The sequence below is a fragment of the Brachionichthys hirsutus genome, chromosome 11, assembly GCF_040956055.1.
Source record: "Brachionichthys hirsutus isolate HB-005 chromosome 11, CSIRO-AGI_Bhir_v1, whole genome shotgun sequence".
Classification (NCBI taxonomy): domain Eukaryota; kingdom Metazoa; phylum Chordata; class Actinopteri; order Lophiiformes; family Brachionichthyidae; genus Brachionichthys; species Brachionichthys hirsutus.
The window spans coordinates 1,923,732-1,940,476 of NC_090907.1; the positions used below are offsets into that span (position 1 = coordinate 1,923,732).

The window sequence follows — 16,745 nt, forward strand, 5'->3', positions numbered from 1 at the left end:
GCTGAAAGTAGCTCCAGGTCCAAGTCCAAGTTAAAAGAACAGCAAATAACGATGAATCCTGTATCGCTTTACCTCGGGCTGCTGTCTGTACGGAGAGTCAAACACAGCGGACGCATGTCAGCAGAGCCTCTTCTTCCTCATGGCTGCTGAGCAGCCATCTCAGCCAAAACGGTCCGGTTAAATATTACCAAGCCCGGTGGGAACTTTGTCCCGTGATACCCGCAGATGTAAACACGCAGTGGGACTTGAACTCCAAACAATGTCCCGTGTGTTCCCCGCCTCCCTGAGGTCGGAGAACCTCCACCTTCTTCAAATAAATGGACGCGTCCACGCCGGACGGAATGTCAACGTGTAAACATTCAGATGTAGAGAACAGAGAACAGTAGCTCTGGATACTTTCTGTCTGTGGGAATATCCCTGCAATGTTTGGATTGAATTTCGACATCTTTGTTCCTTAGTTCTTATGTGAACACCTGACACAGCAAAACGCATACAAGACATGCTAATTCCCATCGTTAGCGTGCTGCACTGCCTCCCTCCACACATTACCGGAATATCTCGGGACATTTCTTTCTTCTCTTGCCCCCCCCACGTGCAGCTCCGACTGCATAACGATTATTGATCTATAATTACACCAACAAAAGGCTTCAAAACAAAGTCGAACCTCTGAGAGTGTTTTTTTTAAACAGTCTATTTTATTGCATTTTCCACTTCCTCCAAGTCTTAGTCTCATGTTTCACTCTTCATTCAACAAAGTGCATTGATTAGACAGCAGTATTGGCAGGAGTAATCGTAGTGGTGCTTTTGCAGTTTTGCAGTATGTGCGTTTCTGTTTTTTTCTTTCTCGCGTGGCCGTTGGAAGTCTTAGTTTGCATTTATGCACTCGGCTGATAGACGGAGCCGCCGCTGCGATAAAAAGGCAGGCCGCTCACCGCAGAGTGAGTTATGAATCTGAAGTAAATGCCAACAGTGAAAGTATGCCAAGGTAATGCGTTTCCGAAAAGGTCGCTGCCTCTTTGTGTCGAGAAACTACAATTGCTGAAAGTAGAACATGAGAAATATGCTTTGCGTTTCACAAAAACTGTACTCTAAGTAAAATGACACCACTCGGCTACTTTGCACAGTTTCATTTCGGCATGTCTCAACTCGCAAAATATAAAAATTAAGTCAACATTGCAGTCAAAAGGGGAAAGAAGGAACTGTGGCCAAATGCGGGTTAGAAGAATCCAGTTTGGGCGGCGCCTTCGGGAACACGAATGATGAGGAGGAGTCAGGTACGGCCTTGGGGATGGGTGACGGGGTGGTTTTGACAAGGCTGGGGTCAAGCATCAGAGGTCAAGCATCAGGGGTCGGGGGGAGGGGGGGATGGAACAAGACGCTCCTTCGGGCTGAAACACAAAGCAAACGGATGAAAGAACAAAAAAACAAAAAACAAGGTCACACATTCCCCCAGTCGTCCATGATGGCAGAGGCAGCCACCAACCGCCGCCGCGCCTGCGCCACCCAGCTTGCCCGCTGCCCCCGAGGCGCATCTGAAGCTCACTTAGCAGCTTCCTCTAACGAGGCGTGACAGCGGCTCGCAGGGGTTGGAAGGCGGCTGAGAGCGGTGGGAGGCCTCCCTTCAAAGCCCGCCCAGTGACTCTTCCTACAGTGGATCACGGACGGGCTGAAGACGGGCCTTTGAAGATTGAGATTATTATCATCAGCATCATCATCATCACTGCCTCGGATGGGGAAACCTATTTGGGATTGTTCCTGTGGCTCCAGGTGATCCTGAGGTTCCCTGAAGCTGTTGGGAAATGCCTCGAACCGTGGAGCGGCTGCGTTATTTTTGTCGCCTCAGATGGCATAGCAACAGTCGGCAACGCCACAGCAGCCGGAAGGTGTAGCGAGGAGACGGGTCAGCGCCGCAGCGTCCCAGTTGTGAAGCCTACAGCTCTCCAGTGACCAGCAGAACACGGCGGCGCTCAGACGAGTCAGTCAGGCTGATTCGTTTTCTGCTATCATTTTGGTAGCTTTTGATTTAAGAGCAAGGCCAGGCAGGTAAATGGAATAAAGCGCTATTCAGGGTGCAGGTTAATCCGTTTGAAACATTCCTGTTTCATAAATACTGACCAATAAGAGCATAATAAAGATTCATTCACGTTGCCATAGCTGCTACCGGTTCGTTTGATGCGTTACTGCCCCCTGGTGGTAGAGAGATAGCAGTGACTAACTGGTGGGGTTTTACCTGCAGCGTTGTTGGCCAGGCTTCAACTATTCAGCCTCTTCCTCCTGTTAAAATACATAGTCAGGAATTAATAACAAGATAAAGCAAGAGCATGAAACAATTATGACAAGGGAAAAAAAAACACACAGGAAAATGCATAATTTACATGTTTTTAGTTATTTTCTACAGAATTTATTTGATTATAAGCATTTTTCAAAGGTTTCTGGTGGTATGTGTTTATAGAATTCAGTAGGAGTTGTAGGTTTTTTTATTCTTAAAGCTTACAGCTGCATAAGAAAGCATATATTACTCTTCAGACTGGTGGTATATCAATTATGTGACTCCTAGTTATTCTGAATTATCAAGATGTCCTGTTAGTGTGTGTTTGCATCCCCACATCGAGACATCTGATTAGGAGAAGTCAAGTACAGGCGGCGCTTCAGATGTGACGCCACTTGTTGCTGTAATACTACCTGTGTTTCTTCCATGTCTTCTTCTTCTTCTTCCTTTCACCCATTAAAAAAGAAAGAGAAAGAAAGACGGGTGTTGTGTGAGGCCACGGTCCAAACGGCGGGCGGGATGATGTCATGTGTTAGTGGTCGGAATGAGAGTGGTTTAAAAATGAAGAGGAAGCAACCCGGGAGAAGTCAGTGGCAATGACGGGAATGGAACTAATGACCTACAGGTTGATCATTCTGAACAAAGAGTGGTGCTTAAGACGATGCACCATGTGCAATCTGTCCTGCCTCGCCGGGTGAAACAAGTGTCTATCGTTACCTGCAAGTAGATCCCACAGTCCTGCCAAAAACTATCACGCAAATATCACGGACCACATCTAAGCTTTGTGCGTTTCCTCCACCCGGTGTCACACAGGAAAAAGAAGCGCTCCGTCTCCTCGGTCTTCTTTGGAATTTGTCACATCGTCTTTGTGTCTCGGTAAAAAGCAGCAGAAGCCACGCCTTGTTAAAAAAAAAAAAACGAAGACAAGACATGTGTCTTCTTCCCTGTCCTGTCAGAGTGTCTTCAATCTGTCCAAAAACTGAACTGAACTGAACATTGAGTCTTTGTATGTAATCAGATCATGCAGCGAAAATCCCAATATGATTCACGCCATGCAAAAACACAGGCAGAGACTTGATGGTTAGAATAAGTACCTCGAGTACTTCAGCCGCTTCATCCTAAGGAAGATGAAATCACGTGGCATTAAGTGGTTCGAATGTCACGAAGGAGACAAAGACAAAAGGTAATTCACTCTGTTTGCCACCGCACTAAAGACACCCGAGCTAAAGCCAAGTCATTGTCAGGTTAGGAAGTCCGTGCAGCAGAGGGAAGGACTGAAAAGGAAGTCTGGGAAAAACTGCAGAGGTGACAAACCGAGACTCGACTCACTCCTGCGAATAAAAGTGAGGCAACGACAGAAGAGATGGAAAGGAGGCGAAGCAAAGCGAAGCAGCGGAGGGCGGGTGGAGATCAGGCAGAGGCTGGAATGTCTCAGATGGGCAGAGCTCTTTTTAAACAGCAAGGAAATGTTTTGTGAGATGGGAATTTTCTTTTCCCTGGTCCTTGCGTAGAAAGAAATCTCTCACACATTACACATAATTAAATGTGCCATTAAGCCAATGGGATGAAAATTCTTATATCCTAACAAGAAGCACTGGAGGTGAAACTCTAATCCCGTATCGGTGCGCATTTGAGTGGATGGAAACGACATCTGCTGCCAAATGTCTGATATGGCTGCCAGATTTGTACTTTATCTTTACTCGGTCCTGGAATGTGACCCGGTTGACCTCGCAGCTAAGGAATACCCTCGGCGGAACAAAGTTTACGCCAGCGAGTGAACGAGGTATCAAAGGAAGCATAATGACAAAACAAAGGGTGATTTAAAAAACAAGATGGATGGAATGGCTACTAGCTGGTAAAAAAAATATATATATCGAATGAATCTACCTCAAGCTGTCGTAGCTCTTCTTCTTCCTAGAAGGAATAACAGACAGCGGGTCAGCAGGCTGACGGGGAAGCAAAAAAAGCACCACAGACACGCAGCTGGGAAAAGTCTTCGAGTTTAAACTGGAAGCAACGGGATTGGTCGGGGAGGTCGGGAAGCGGCTCGGGAAAAATGAGGAACAGGAAGTTAGCGGACGGAGAGAGAAACACTAAGCGGCGATGAAAGAAAATACGGAAAGCAGACGGGTGGGAACAGCAAACCAAGACCCCGACCCAGCTCAACCAAAGCAGCTGATCCCCACCGGACCCACGGCGCCGACACACAACACGGGTGACCCGCGGGAAAGGCCCGATCACAGACGGCGTGGTTACCTCCGACTGCAAATCCTCTTCTTCCTGTCAGGGAAAGAAGAAAAACACTCAAACTTTTGTCCTTTGCATATTCGTTCGATGTTCTGGTGGCCATGTGACAAACCTACCTGCTCGCCTGCCTCCTCTGCGTTAGCCTGCTAACAGAGAACAGATCGTATCAGAGACACGAACCCACACGGCTCAGGTGGACGCGAAAGCATCCCAGAAATTTACTTCACGTCAAACCCGGCTGATCAAACGGGACAAAGAGACACTCAACAATGAATGTAAGACATCTACGTAATATGCAGACACATACAGGGAAATAAAAAAATAAACCAGGTGAAAAAGCAGTTGGATGTCATAAAGTGACACGTTTGTGGTTAATAAATAACTCAATTCAAGGAGAGACTGGATGAAGAGCTGCAGAACAAGGACAGGAACTACTGAAAAGAAAAGCAGGTAAACCCTTCAAGTGGAAGAAGAGGATGATATTAAAGGGGAAGAGGAGATGCTGAGGGGAGGGGAAAGCAGTATTGGGAAGCTGGAGGAAAAGGCATTCAACTGAAAGCGTTTGAGGAATGGAGGAAGAGACGGAAATGAGGGGTTTTGGATTCAAGTTAGTTACTGCGTCCTCTGTGACCTCATCCGTTTCTTCCTCCGCCTCCTCCTCCTCTTCCTCTTCTGCGAGGGCCTCGTCTCCTGCCATTTCTTCATCTGCTACGTCTTCCTCCTCCTCTCCGTGTGCATCCCCGTTACGCTCCTCCACCGGAACCTTTTCGGGAGTTGGAAACAACAACTGGTCGTCAAAGCAAGTGATTAACGAACTGATGAAGGTGAATTGAACACAGGCTCCTTTTGGGCGGGGCCTCCACAGCACCAAAACACTCAGCGCATCTGTTGTATTAGGTATTAATCAATCCTGGGAATGAACTGAGGGAGGAAAGAGGAAGATGGAGATTAGCGTTTAAAAGATGGAGGCTGGCGTGTCGGTGCTTTGGATGGAAATCTTATTTCGTATCATGAATTGAAGACGATGCATTTTGATAAATTAACATATTTTACATGTGATTTTAATTAGGTTTGATTGTTACCACTACAGTAGTCTCATGTTTGGACAATAATGTTAAAGTTAGCTTAGCCAAAAGTATGATAAAAATATTTTAACCATAAAGATTTGTGTTTTACATAGGTTTGTGTCATTATGCAGAAACAGACAGATGAAAGCCGGCGCTCTCTTCATTCATGCTAGGAGACAATAAGCAGAAAAACTACAATGAAAACTGAACTGGAAATATTTGCAACTGAAATGAACTCAGGAAGGATGGTTGCACTAATTTTGGAATTTCCACATATCCATCTGGTGCAAAGATGGTGGAATGCAGGAAGGTTTTGTTAGAAATTCCCTGAAATCAACGCAGATGATGTCAGCAAAGTCACAATGTTAAGGTGACGACTCAGCAGGTTTTTATGAATTAAAATGCCTCACTCGTGGAAAAAGACAAAACATTAGTCGTTGTGATGACCGGACAGAACGCCAAGAACCTAGCAAACTCAGAAAGGGGGGGGGGGGGGCGGACGGAAGGGAAATCGTTGGATTAAACAGGATGGAAAGGCAAAAAGAAACAGATGAAGGAGGAAATGAAAAGAAATGACGGCGTTACTGCTGAGTCGTCAACGCTTCCATCTGCTTTAGGTTCCTCCGCAGGGGTTCCCTTCTCTACGGCGAGCGCCTTGGCGGCCTGTTCCGCTTCCTGGTTGAATGAAATGATGAGCGCAGCACACAGAATCAGGGCTGAGGTGCTCAAACGTCTGAATGCCAAAATCTCCTCCTGAAATAAACTTCCAGCTGGTCCAGTTCAGCACGTGTAGCTGATATATTAGCTCTTCGGTTAATTACTGCAGAAAAACATTCCTATTCTCTTTAGATTTTGGTTTAACCCAAGGTAGGAAACAGAAAACGTCCCCGACCTTTGACCCAGGAGGCGGGGGCAGCCCCAGGAAGGCGTACACCGAGTTGTCCTCCTTAGCGTCGAAGAATGTCTCGTAGTCCTGCGTGAAAATAAAAGAAAACCGTCGAACAATTGAACGCATCTTCTAATACTCAGGATCACAGGCGGGACAGGACATGAGCCGGCCTGCGAAAATGCTTCTCACCCCACAGTAGTTGTCTTCGTTGAAGATTTGGGGGGGCAGGGGGATGCCGTTGGTGGGCTTCTTGTCCCCGGGGACATTTTGCCTCATCCACATGCGGTTCTCCTCGTTGCAGGCGATGTCCAGCTGGGCGTAGTCCACTTTAAGAGCCTCCAAGAAGCCCACCACATCTTGCTGCTTCTTCTTGATCTGGGAAGCAGAGATGGAGACAAGCTGAACAGCGGCACAAAAATAATAGTGATTCTTTTATAAATAAGATAACAGTCAGTTTACATTTATAAATCCGGTGCACGGATGCCTTTTTTAGTCTGCCGTTGTTCAAAAATATAGATGTAAACGAGGCTGCCAACGACTATTGATTGATAATCAGTTAGATATTGATGTTATTTATCAGACACAAATACCTGATATTTGTTGCAGCGCTTCACACGCTCCTTGCTTGTGTTAATTCATTGTAACTAGATATCTGTGTGCGTTTTAACAATTACTTTTTCAGAAAACATTACACAATTGTGGAGAATTAAGTGCATTTTTCTGCATTATTTTTCTTTAAATTAATAATAATAAAAAAAAACAATAAAAGAAAATAAAGATGAATGTCTCAGGCCCTGATACGGACACCAAAACCTTTTCCCAACACTTGACGCAGATCTTTCCCAGAACACCTTCCGGATGGAGGAAAGACAAACGTGGGAAAAGCAAACATGAATAAACATGCAGTATAATTCAAGTCCTGTGACGTCACCGTGACCCCCCCCCCCTCTTCAAGAAATCTCTGCATGTAAATCACATCGACTTGGGAGACATTAAAGCAGCCTATAGAAACAACCGACACGCACGAATCCAGCAATAAACGCGTCTGGAGACTCTACATGCGCAAAGTTAAATGTGAAGTCCGGTGACGTGGATTCCCGAGACTTTTGACAGCGAAAGTCCTGCTCGGCTTCTGACGTCACATCCACAAAGTCCCGTCTCGGCGTCGCTGGTTGGAGACTTACCGCGGTGGACCCCGATGAAGAGGCGAGGAATACTTTGATTACCATGTTGGTGAAATGTGCTTTGGAGCGTCTGCAACAAGTCGGCTCTTAAAGGAGCAGGCGGCCTCCCCTATTATTAGAGCGCACCGAGGACGCACGCACGCGCGCGCGCGCACTTGCCCAGGCTATTTTTGTCTGGGGGGGGCTCCATTAGTGGCCTGATTGGCGGGGGGGTCCCCGGGGGGGCGCAGCGCCACACGGAGCTGATTGGCAGCTTCAGCTGTCTGTCGGCTCCTTGCTGCGGGCTTATAAGGGCAGGAATAGAACCGAGGACCGCTGGCTATAGGCTCTAAGTCAGGGGTGCCAAAGCGCAGGAAACTGGAGCTGTTTGTCATGTTTATTGATGAGCCATTACCTACTAAAGATTGAAATGATCGCAAATGTTTTCATATAGTTTTGAGTCAGGCCTTTTAATTAAAATGGAAACAATACACGGAGACGCGTTTTTTTATTAATTCTTAATTCTCCGCAGCCCGGGCGTCCGTTCTGCATCAGGGATCTGCAGAGTCAGGTGTGGGACCTGCAGGACTCGAAACGAGCTGCTAAAGATGCGCCTTCGTGGCCGCACGGTGGCGCTGCAACACTTCCAGGACTCAGAAAGCAACCTTCCACAGTTCCGTTGGTTCGTTTTGTCCATTAGATGTCTCTCTCATTCCGATCAGTTAAAACAAATCGTGGCTTTTAGCTGGTGCAAATTCTTTAATCTGCTGGAAGCTTTTATATTTTAACTGCTTCCTTTCTCTCGGGAGAAACTGTGATTTTATTTCACTCTCAGGCAGCTATTTTCTCTCGTTGGTACCACCAACTCTGTTGCGTGCATCGACATATCGATCACGCAGACGTGGCATATCAGCAGCTGCAGAAAACACGCAGTTCAGCAGGAAGGACGGACTCCAACACCTGCAGCTGCTCAGCCACAACCACATCCTGATGATGAGGGAGGAACTCCGCCTGAGGGGGGGAGGAAGAGGAGGAAGAGGAGGAAGAGGAGTCTCGGGAGAAACGGCAGCTCGCTGCTGAATGGTCCGTTTTACTTTCCATTTCCATTCTTAGTAGTAGTAGTAGTAGTAATAGTTTCAGAAATGGATATTAAAAACACGAAAAAATAAATGGTAAGCAGAGTTGATTTTCCGTTTAAAAATACAAAAGCCAAAATTTAAACGCAAAAGCGTTTTTTTGTTTGTTTTTTCGTATCCCAAAATATAGGAGTGAGATTTCGAAAAGATATTGTTTTAATTTTTCTGAAGATGAATGAATATTTTAGAATAACAACTAGAAAACTAATAAAAATAAAATGGGTTTTTCCCCCCCCCCGGAGACCGGAAGTGGCCATCTGGCTACATAACAAAAGCACAAAATGCTAATATGTTGGACTGCCGGTGTAGTCGTGTGTAGAATACACTGTTCTGTGATTCGATGCTAAAATGTTTCGTGTTCTCCTGATGGAATGTTTCGTGTTCATATTGTAAACTACTACGTACCACAGTTAGCCTGTCACCAAACATGGCACTTGTTTTTTGAAGCCAAGCAAAAGGTCAAAGAAATAATCTGAGCGGAGTAACTATCTTCTCTTCTCTCTATCTGATATCAGAGCAGGTATACAGCAGATTGTTTGTTACTCCTACACAGCATGGACAGAGAGCGGCAAATACATAATATTTGCACCCACACATTCCTAAAGCAGGTATGGAAGCTTAATTTGTGCATATCTGATGTGTTATCTTATGCATGAGGGTCTTTCCTGTTATACAGGGCTAAAAAGCGAGACGAGTTTGTTCTTCCTCACACTGAGGCCGGGGGTTTTTGGGGTTGGGAACTATAATAACTGAAGAAAGGTTGTAAAAGCAGGAGAGTTTACTGGATGTAATATATGATTCAAGTATTACGTTGAGTATTTGACATGCCAAATTTAGGATAAGATCTTAATTTCTGGCGATATAGTATTTTATAACACATAGGGCAGATCAAACAGACACTGAGCACATTTTGTTCTGAATAACTGTTATAAACAGAGTGACACAAGACCCATTTATTGTTTCAGTGTTGTAATTTTACTCAACTTTCCCACATGATTAGTTTTTGCTCATTGAGTCCCATTTAATGACACTGGGTGGGACGGGGGGGGAGGGAAATGTTCTTACACCTTTACTATTTACCATTGATGGTTTTTAAATAATACAGTCAAACGTGATCAAAATATAAAATAACATCACACAATCAAACACCAGCATTTTTACATGTTGGCCTCAAGCAGCTGGAGAAAGACATTTATAAAAAGAAAAAAACTGTTTTAATACCCAAAACACTGAACAATAAGTTAGAAAAAGCAGTCCGTTGGACTCGGCTGGAGTCTAGCGGATGGCGTGGAGACCCAGCGTAACCACTTTGTTGCAGACCACCAACCAGCATGTGATTCCCACTCCGCCTGAAAGGACACAACAGATGGATGGGTGGCTACTGGAACATTTGGACAGTGCATTGGATTAAAAAAAAAAAAAAACTTCATCAAGTACCTGCTACTCCTGTTGGGAAGGCCACAAGGCGCTCCACAGGGGCGATCCATTTACTGGGGAGCACCGTCACCGGATCAGGATAATACTTCCATATCAAGGAAATCATCAGAGCAGCCTATCAAATAAAAAAGAAAATAAGTGATGCTTATTTTTTATGGGCCAGACATTTTTATTTCTAGTGCATAAATAGGATTAGTGGAAGCTTAGTTTTTTAAATACTTTAGTTCTATGCATGTGTCTCAGTGAACTTAGAATTCAATACAGAATACATTTTTGGTCCTTGTGCTTTCAACCTACCTGCAGAATATAAAAGACAATGTTCACAACCCATTTCATTTTGGCTTGTTGGGCTGTTCTTGATTTCACTGCAGAGGTGAGAAAACACATTTTAGACATCGTGCAGACTTTTTAAAGGTCCTAATCAGATTGAGTATCTGAACCTGACAGTTGACTAAATCTATCAGGGTCTAAAATAGTCCTCGCGCTGCTGTTTGTGTGCATTATGGTGATAAAGGGACACTCCGGAGAGAGCTGAGGAAGGCCAGCGGCAGACAGCAGCTGCTCCCAATGAACGGGGTTTTAAATTAACTGCAGTTGCTGCTTTCGATGCAATAATCTTAAGTACATGGCAGAACATAATGAGAACATTGCAGGGCTGGACTAACTAATAAGAACAGCTCGGCAAAAAAAAAGTTCTTGGGAAATTGATGGCCATTTTTGTTGAAACTGCCAGAAATGTTCTCCAACTAGAACTAATTTGTATCGTTGCAGCGTATTGTTGCCGGATTCCTTTGACGTTGTGGATTCAGCTGAATTGCAGCTCGTTCAATTTGATGCTGTAATTATCTTAATTTTCCAATCACAAAATGCACGTTGGTCACTTCCGTCTCTCACCATGTGTTTTCAGTTTGTCTGTCATCTTGTTGATTTTGCGCTCCAATCTGGCGTAGCGTGCAAATTCATCCATCATGCTAATTGAGGACTGCTCCTTCTTCATCCCCTGGATTTCCGTCCTCATCTCGCTCTCCTGCTCGGCGTCTTTCTGCACCATCTTCGAGAGCTTCAAAGACAGAAAAAGATCAATAGGGAATATTTTGCGGCAACGTTGATCTGCAGCCAATTAAATCCCACTGAAATTCCCTGGTGGGATTTCAAGAAGGTGGCTGCAGCATGTAAATCCAGGAACGCTGTGTATGTGGAGGGCTTCCATTGCTCATGAGCAATGAAATATTAAGATGGAATGCTGGCAGAAGCGTGTCTTATTTATGATTGACATTTGCAGTCGGACACGGTAGCCTCGGGGTGCTCTTCTAGTCAACATGGTACTAGAGACATTTGGCAATAGTTTGACAATTGCAGCTGATTAATATAATATTGTTCCTGTGAACAAATCCTTCCGGATGTAACTCGGGTTAATGTTTGCAGAAAGTCAATCAGATTAAAAAAGTAACTGCAAGACCATAAATGATCATGCTTTTTCCTTCCTATAGATCCCATTTTGGAAAGCTAGCTTTAGCCGTAGCGCTAAAGTATACACGGTTGTTGTTTAACGACAGAACGTTTCTATTGGCTCCAAACAAAACAGCGGTGCAACACTAAAATGTTTCCTCCTTGCGATCACCATTCCAGGATCTCGGGAGGGAGGGGGGAAACCCCACCCTCTGGAAGAACAGCCACCGTTCTTTCAAGCTAGCGAGCTAGCTATGTAGCATCGCCATTAACCTTTGCTTACAATAAGCTAAGATCGCAACCAGTTGTGACGGCGACTGCGGCCCCATAAATTAACATAAAACATAGTAGACGCATTAAATGCATGCATTTCATATATCCAACAAAATAAAATGCCACTTACGAAAGAGGATATGGTCGGTAGCAGTGTTTTCATGAGATTGCAGAGAGAAACAGACCCCAGCACAAGGAACCACACGTAGCCCGCCGCCATGTTTGTTTCTCCCCCTCAGCCGTCGAGTCGTCGCAGCGGCGGAGCAGCTGTAGGTTCACACAATCATCAGGCCGCTCGGCTTATGCAGAATTAAGAGTTTTATTTAAAGCACACTCCAATATGACCCGAAGACTGGAGCTTTCGCAGATTATAACGCAATTTGTCTGGAAGCGTCGTGAAGGTCGACTTCAGTTAAATTAGCGAACAGCAAAAGTGTGTAACTTCAAAACAAGGCGTGCTTCTTTATTCTTTATTGTTTGGACACGCTCCATTTCGGTAACTCGGAACATTCGCGTATATTTTCATTCTACTGTTTCCCCGCTATCGCCCTCGCCGCGGGACTTGCCGGTCATTAAACAATGAGCGCCGGCGGCTCGAAGGTGACTGATTGACGTGCGCTTCTGTCCACACAGGTGATGTGTTATGGTTCAAAAATACGTACCCTCGACGCGGGGGCCAATCGCTAGAGGCGGGAGGCGGGCTCTAACACTTCCTGGTTGGTTGGTAGGATAAGGGCTCAAATGTAATGAGAGGGGGATCCAATCCGGTTTTAGCTAGTTCTAGTACTGGTCGGACTTTTATGTTAAGTTACGGACTCTTCTTAAGGTCTAGACAGGCGCTAACGGCGAAGTAGTTTCCCCCCCCCGAGACATTTTTGTTGTGTCCGTCCTTACAGGAAAAAACAAAAAAAAATGGGAAAGAAAAAGGTGAGTTAAAATGGGGGGGGGGGCATTACGCGGGACAGGCTGCATATAGCCTATTTTGTAGTTTTACGTCGCGTTGTTTCCCCGCATTGCATGAGGTGTAACGCCTGAACGCCAGAAACTTGCTCCGTGGCCGCCATGTGCGCGGACGCGGCGTCTGTCGTGTTCACTCTGAATCGGGAAAGTGGCGCCTTTTACTTGGAAAAAAATATGCATTAAAAAATATGTATATATAAAAAGAAGATGCCTGTGACTGTCTGGTTCCGGCTCAACAACTCCCTTGATTTTGCACTCTGGTTAGAAACGACTCCCGTCGAAGGACATTTCTGGGAAGCCGACGTGCAATCTGCGTCGGTCGTAATCCGCTGTGCGCGTTTATTGCCCGGCCGGCTCGTGGCCTTGTGTCGGGTTATTGCGTATTTACGGTCCATATTTGAACATGTGCGTAATTTTAAGGATTTAATTTTTTCCTTCTTTCGCATCGTCATTGGCAGCCGAGCCACCCCGGAGACGATCGCAGCACATGTAGCTGTTTGAATTCAGCACAACGTTCACGGAGTGATCGTTGATCACAATATTTTTTGCAATCGGTAGGAATTCGTTGTGCGTGTGCGTGGCCGTGCGTGTGAAAGATCGAGCGACGCTGCGCTTCCTAAGGATCTACCGCGCCATGCTGCTTCACCTTTTGTGCACGACGCCGTGGCGGGAACGCGCCAGAACTTATTGAACCCTTTTGGATTTAGAAACGTCTGATTTCCCTCCTACATTAACGTTGCATAAGTTCTTTGTGATCGAAAGGGGGGAGGGATGGGTGCCCATCCCCCTCCCTCTGCGCTACACACCCACTTCCACTCGCGAAGCGCTCCGGAATCGTTGTTGTTCCGACTTTATTTATTCATTTGCTCTGTCCTCCTCTAGGCGACCAATGGCGCAGAAGCGGCGGAAGCTAGTGAGGTTGGTGTTCGGGTTTTGGCTTCCGACTTGATACAAATGCACCTGAACGCAGGAAGTGGCGCACGATGAACATTTTGTTCCACATTCCTTTAGGACAGAATATCCGGTTCCCCACTTTAAACAATAATTATGAAATTGTGCCATTCTGTTTTGACAGATTTTAAGGTAATGTACTATTAAATATTAGATTACACCAATGCCCTGTGTGGCCTGTGGGGGGCGCTGGTTAGTGACCCAGTTCCAAATTTGGTTATAATTTAGAGGACAGTGATTCCGCCACACTTGGTGCTTCAGAAATGGCCGCTATTGCCATTGAGTTAGTAGCGAGAACACTGCGTAGTATTTTTCAAATGTCATGATGCAAAGCTCATTCTGAGGGGAAAATAAAAACTGGTAGTCTTTTCTTTTTTTTTATCTAAATTGGATTAAAAAAAAGATCTTTCAGTTTCAAACATGCATTTTTTCCCCCCAGTCAATGTGAGCCTCACATCTAACCCTAATCTGTCATAAAGGAACTGACTCTGACCGTAATGGAGTAGGAAAGATAATTTGATGCAATTTGTTTTTGTCAGCCACCAACAACCAACCAACCAAGAAGGTCAAAAAGGATTTCAGAAGTAAGTGCTATTAAAAAAAAAAAGCATGCTGTTGCATTTAACGCCGGTTTCCACTGGATAATTACGGGCACATTAATTGGGTTTGATGCTTCATATAAACACTTATAATGTTTTTATATTAAAGGCAAACGAGGAACCAGAAGTAAAGGTAAAGGTAAGGAGAGATTGATTCAATGGAGATGTTAGCGCTGCAGCATATTTTCAATTCATTTTATTCATTGATGCAACATGTTGTTGTTGTTGTTTTTTACTTTTATAGCAAACCCCTAAGGCCAAAAAAGCAAAAGTGACAGCAAAGGCCAAGTCAGAGGACAAGAAGAAAGAAGAACCTCAAGTAGAGAAAGAAGAAGCTTCTGCAGAAAATGGCGAGGACAAGGTGGATGAGGTAATGCTAAACTTGTCATTGTAATTATGCTGTGTGAAATGTCTTTGCGTCGCAATGTAATGTCAAAGGTCATTGACCATTAAATGCTGTGTGTTCTCCATCATCCAGCCGGCTGCAGCAGCGGAGGAGGCGAAAGAGGAGGAGAAATCAGAGTAACAGTGATGCCGTTCCAGTCACTCGCCAATGCTCCATGTACTTTGTTTCTTGTACAATGCAGAGATTATTTTTTATCGACTATTTTCATAAGATGGCATGTTTTTAGGGGCATGACTGCAGAAGTGCATTTTAAAGATACTACTTCCATTTTTCATGGCTTCTGTGAAGGGAAGGTTTCAGTCATCGTATTGGGTTTTTATTTTGTTTTTAGTCATTTTCTCTCACTGGCTTTTTTTGTTTTGTTTTTTTGCCTTTCCAGCTGTTGTTTTCTGCAAGATGTGCGGTCGTGCCTGTGTCAGGAATTTTATGCTCAACTCCGGAAGAGTTTGGCTAAAACATTCCCGTCTTGAAAGGTTTTTTGTAACCTGTCATGTTTTTGGAATTGAATACATCGGTAGTACTGCGTGTTTGATATGGTAAAGGTTAATCGACAAAATTGGAAAGTTTTGCTGAGTCATGTTTGACTAATCATTTGCTATTACTGGAATTGGTCGGGTTGATTATTTCTTTTCTTAATGCAGTCTGTTGGTGCATTTAAAGACTAACTGATTTTTATTCTAAGTTGTGTTCAAAACAAAATGCATCATGAATTTGCTTTTGCTACTTTCACCGCAGTTAAAAACATGGGCATGCCACACATTTGTGGATGCACCCTGTAAGGGTTTTGGATTTTTCCCTATCAATGTACAGTTTCTCTTTCTTTTCTTTTTTTTTTTTTAGGAATAATAGATTAAATGTTTTCATGTTGTGATCGTTATAAAATGCCAATTAAAGTGGGAATTTCTTAAGCGATCAATTGTTTCTCATCAGTAATATGCATTTGAAAGCTGCACACACGTTAGTGATACTTAGTTTAAACCACTGAAATGAAAATTTGATGGCAAAACGATAAAGTTCCGGCTGCAAAGGAAAGTGGTGTTCTGTTTTTTATTGATGTGCTTCACACGGTAAAATTTAATTGTTTTCAGATCTTAAATTAAAAATTAGTGGACTGACTTTGATTTCACTGGTATAAAGGTCTAGGAAGAATGTTTAAGTATTCAAAACAATAGAATCATATTCAGAATTGTCACGTTATTTGATAAAATCAGGTTTAGTGCTTCTGTGCATGAGTAACTGATTGGAGTGGAGTCTTCTGGGCTCGGTGCCTGTCTGAGAGCTTTCAGCTCGATCTCCAACTCCTGAGGCGCAATTGGACTTCAGAATCCCTGGCCAAGAAGGGGTATGAAAGGTCAAACATTATTTTGCGTAACAAAGATTTTGAAGTTGGTATGCTGTTGAATTAGTTTTCCATTACTTATAGTCCGCACGGCTTTATATATAAAACCTAAATGTATTCAACAGAGACATAATCAAAACTAAAATAAGGTGAACCAGATGTCTCAAAAACCTGATAAAACACGTCCAACAGATTATGTTGTATTTCAAGAAGTTCCTAAACAAATATGGAACTAATCAACTTAAGGAGGAAGGAAGTGTGAGCGAGTCTTTTGGTGCACTTGGCAGGTGCTACTTTTTCCTTGTTGACATCCCAGATCGGCAGTGTTGGAATATCATTCCGTTTATTCAAATCCAGGACGTACCCTGCCCCACGCCCAATGTCGATCAGGATAGACTGCAGCCCCTCCACGATGCTGTCAGAGTGCAAACCATTGTCATGGCATCTCCGGTTTGATCCCATCACCACAAAAACAGAATGGAAATGTTATTGGAAAGACAAACCCATCTTCTTTTTCTTTCGGCTCGTCCCATCAGGGGTCGCCACAGCAATCCGTGTCC

The 16,745-nt window shown here is 44.3% G+C and overlaps 2 protein-coding genes across 2 annotated transcripts; one reads left to right on the top strand and one right to left on the bottom strand.

Annotated features, from left to right (window-relative positions):
• Positions 1–675: 675 nt before the first annotated feature.
• LOC137901233 (SH3 domain-binding glutamic acid-rich protein-like) lies at positions 676–13,768 on the bottom strand. Its single transcript, XM_068745246.1, has 11 exons — positions 13,697–13,768; positions 12,061–12,197; positions 11,103–11,268; positions 10,506–10,573; positions 6,662–6,847; positions 6,476–6,556; positions 4,633–4,659; positions 4,526–4,549; positions 2,683–2,715; positions 2,231–2,274; positions 676–1,388 (listed from the first exon to the last, which is right to left on the bottom strand). The coding sequence occupies exons 2-10, from the start codon at positions 12,148–12,150 to the stop codon at positions 2,257–2,259; spliced, it is 693 nt and encodes a 230-aa protein (XP_068601347.1). The 5' UTR covers positions 12,151–12,197; positions 13,697–13,768; the 3' UTR covers positions 676–1,388; positions 2,231–2,256.
• LOC137901234 (non-histone chromosomal protein HMG-14A-like) lies at positions 12,660–15,762 on the top strand. Its single transcript, XM_068745247.1, has 6 exons — positions 12,660–12,857; positions 13,773–13,808; positions 14,381–14,425; positions 14,550–14,579; positions 14,685–14,810; positions 14,919–15,762. The coding sequence occupies exons 1-6, from the start codon at positions 12,843–12,845 to the stop codon at positions 14,964–14,966; spliced, it is 300 nt and encodes a 99-aa protein (XP_068601348.1). The 5' UTR covers positions 12,660–12,842; the 3' UTR covers positions 14,967–15,762.
• Positions 15,763–16,745: the final 983 nt, after the last annotated feature.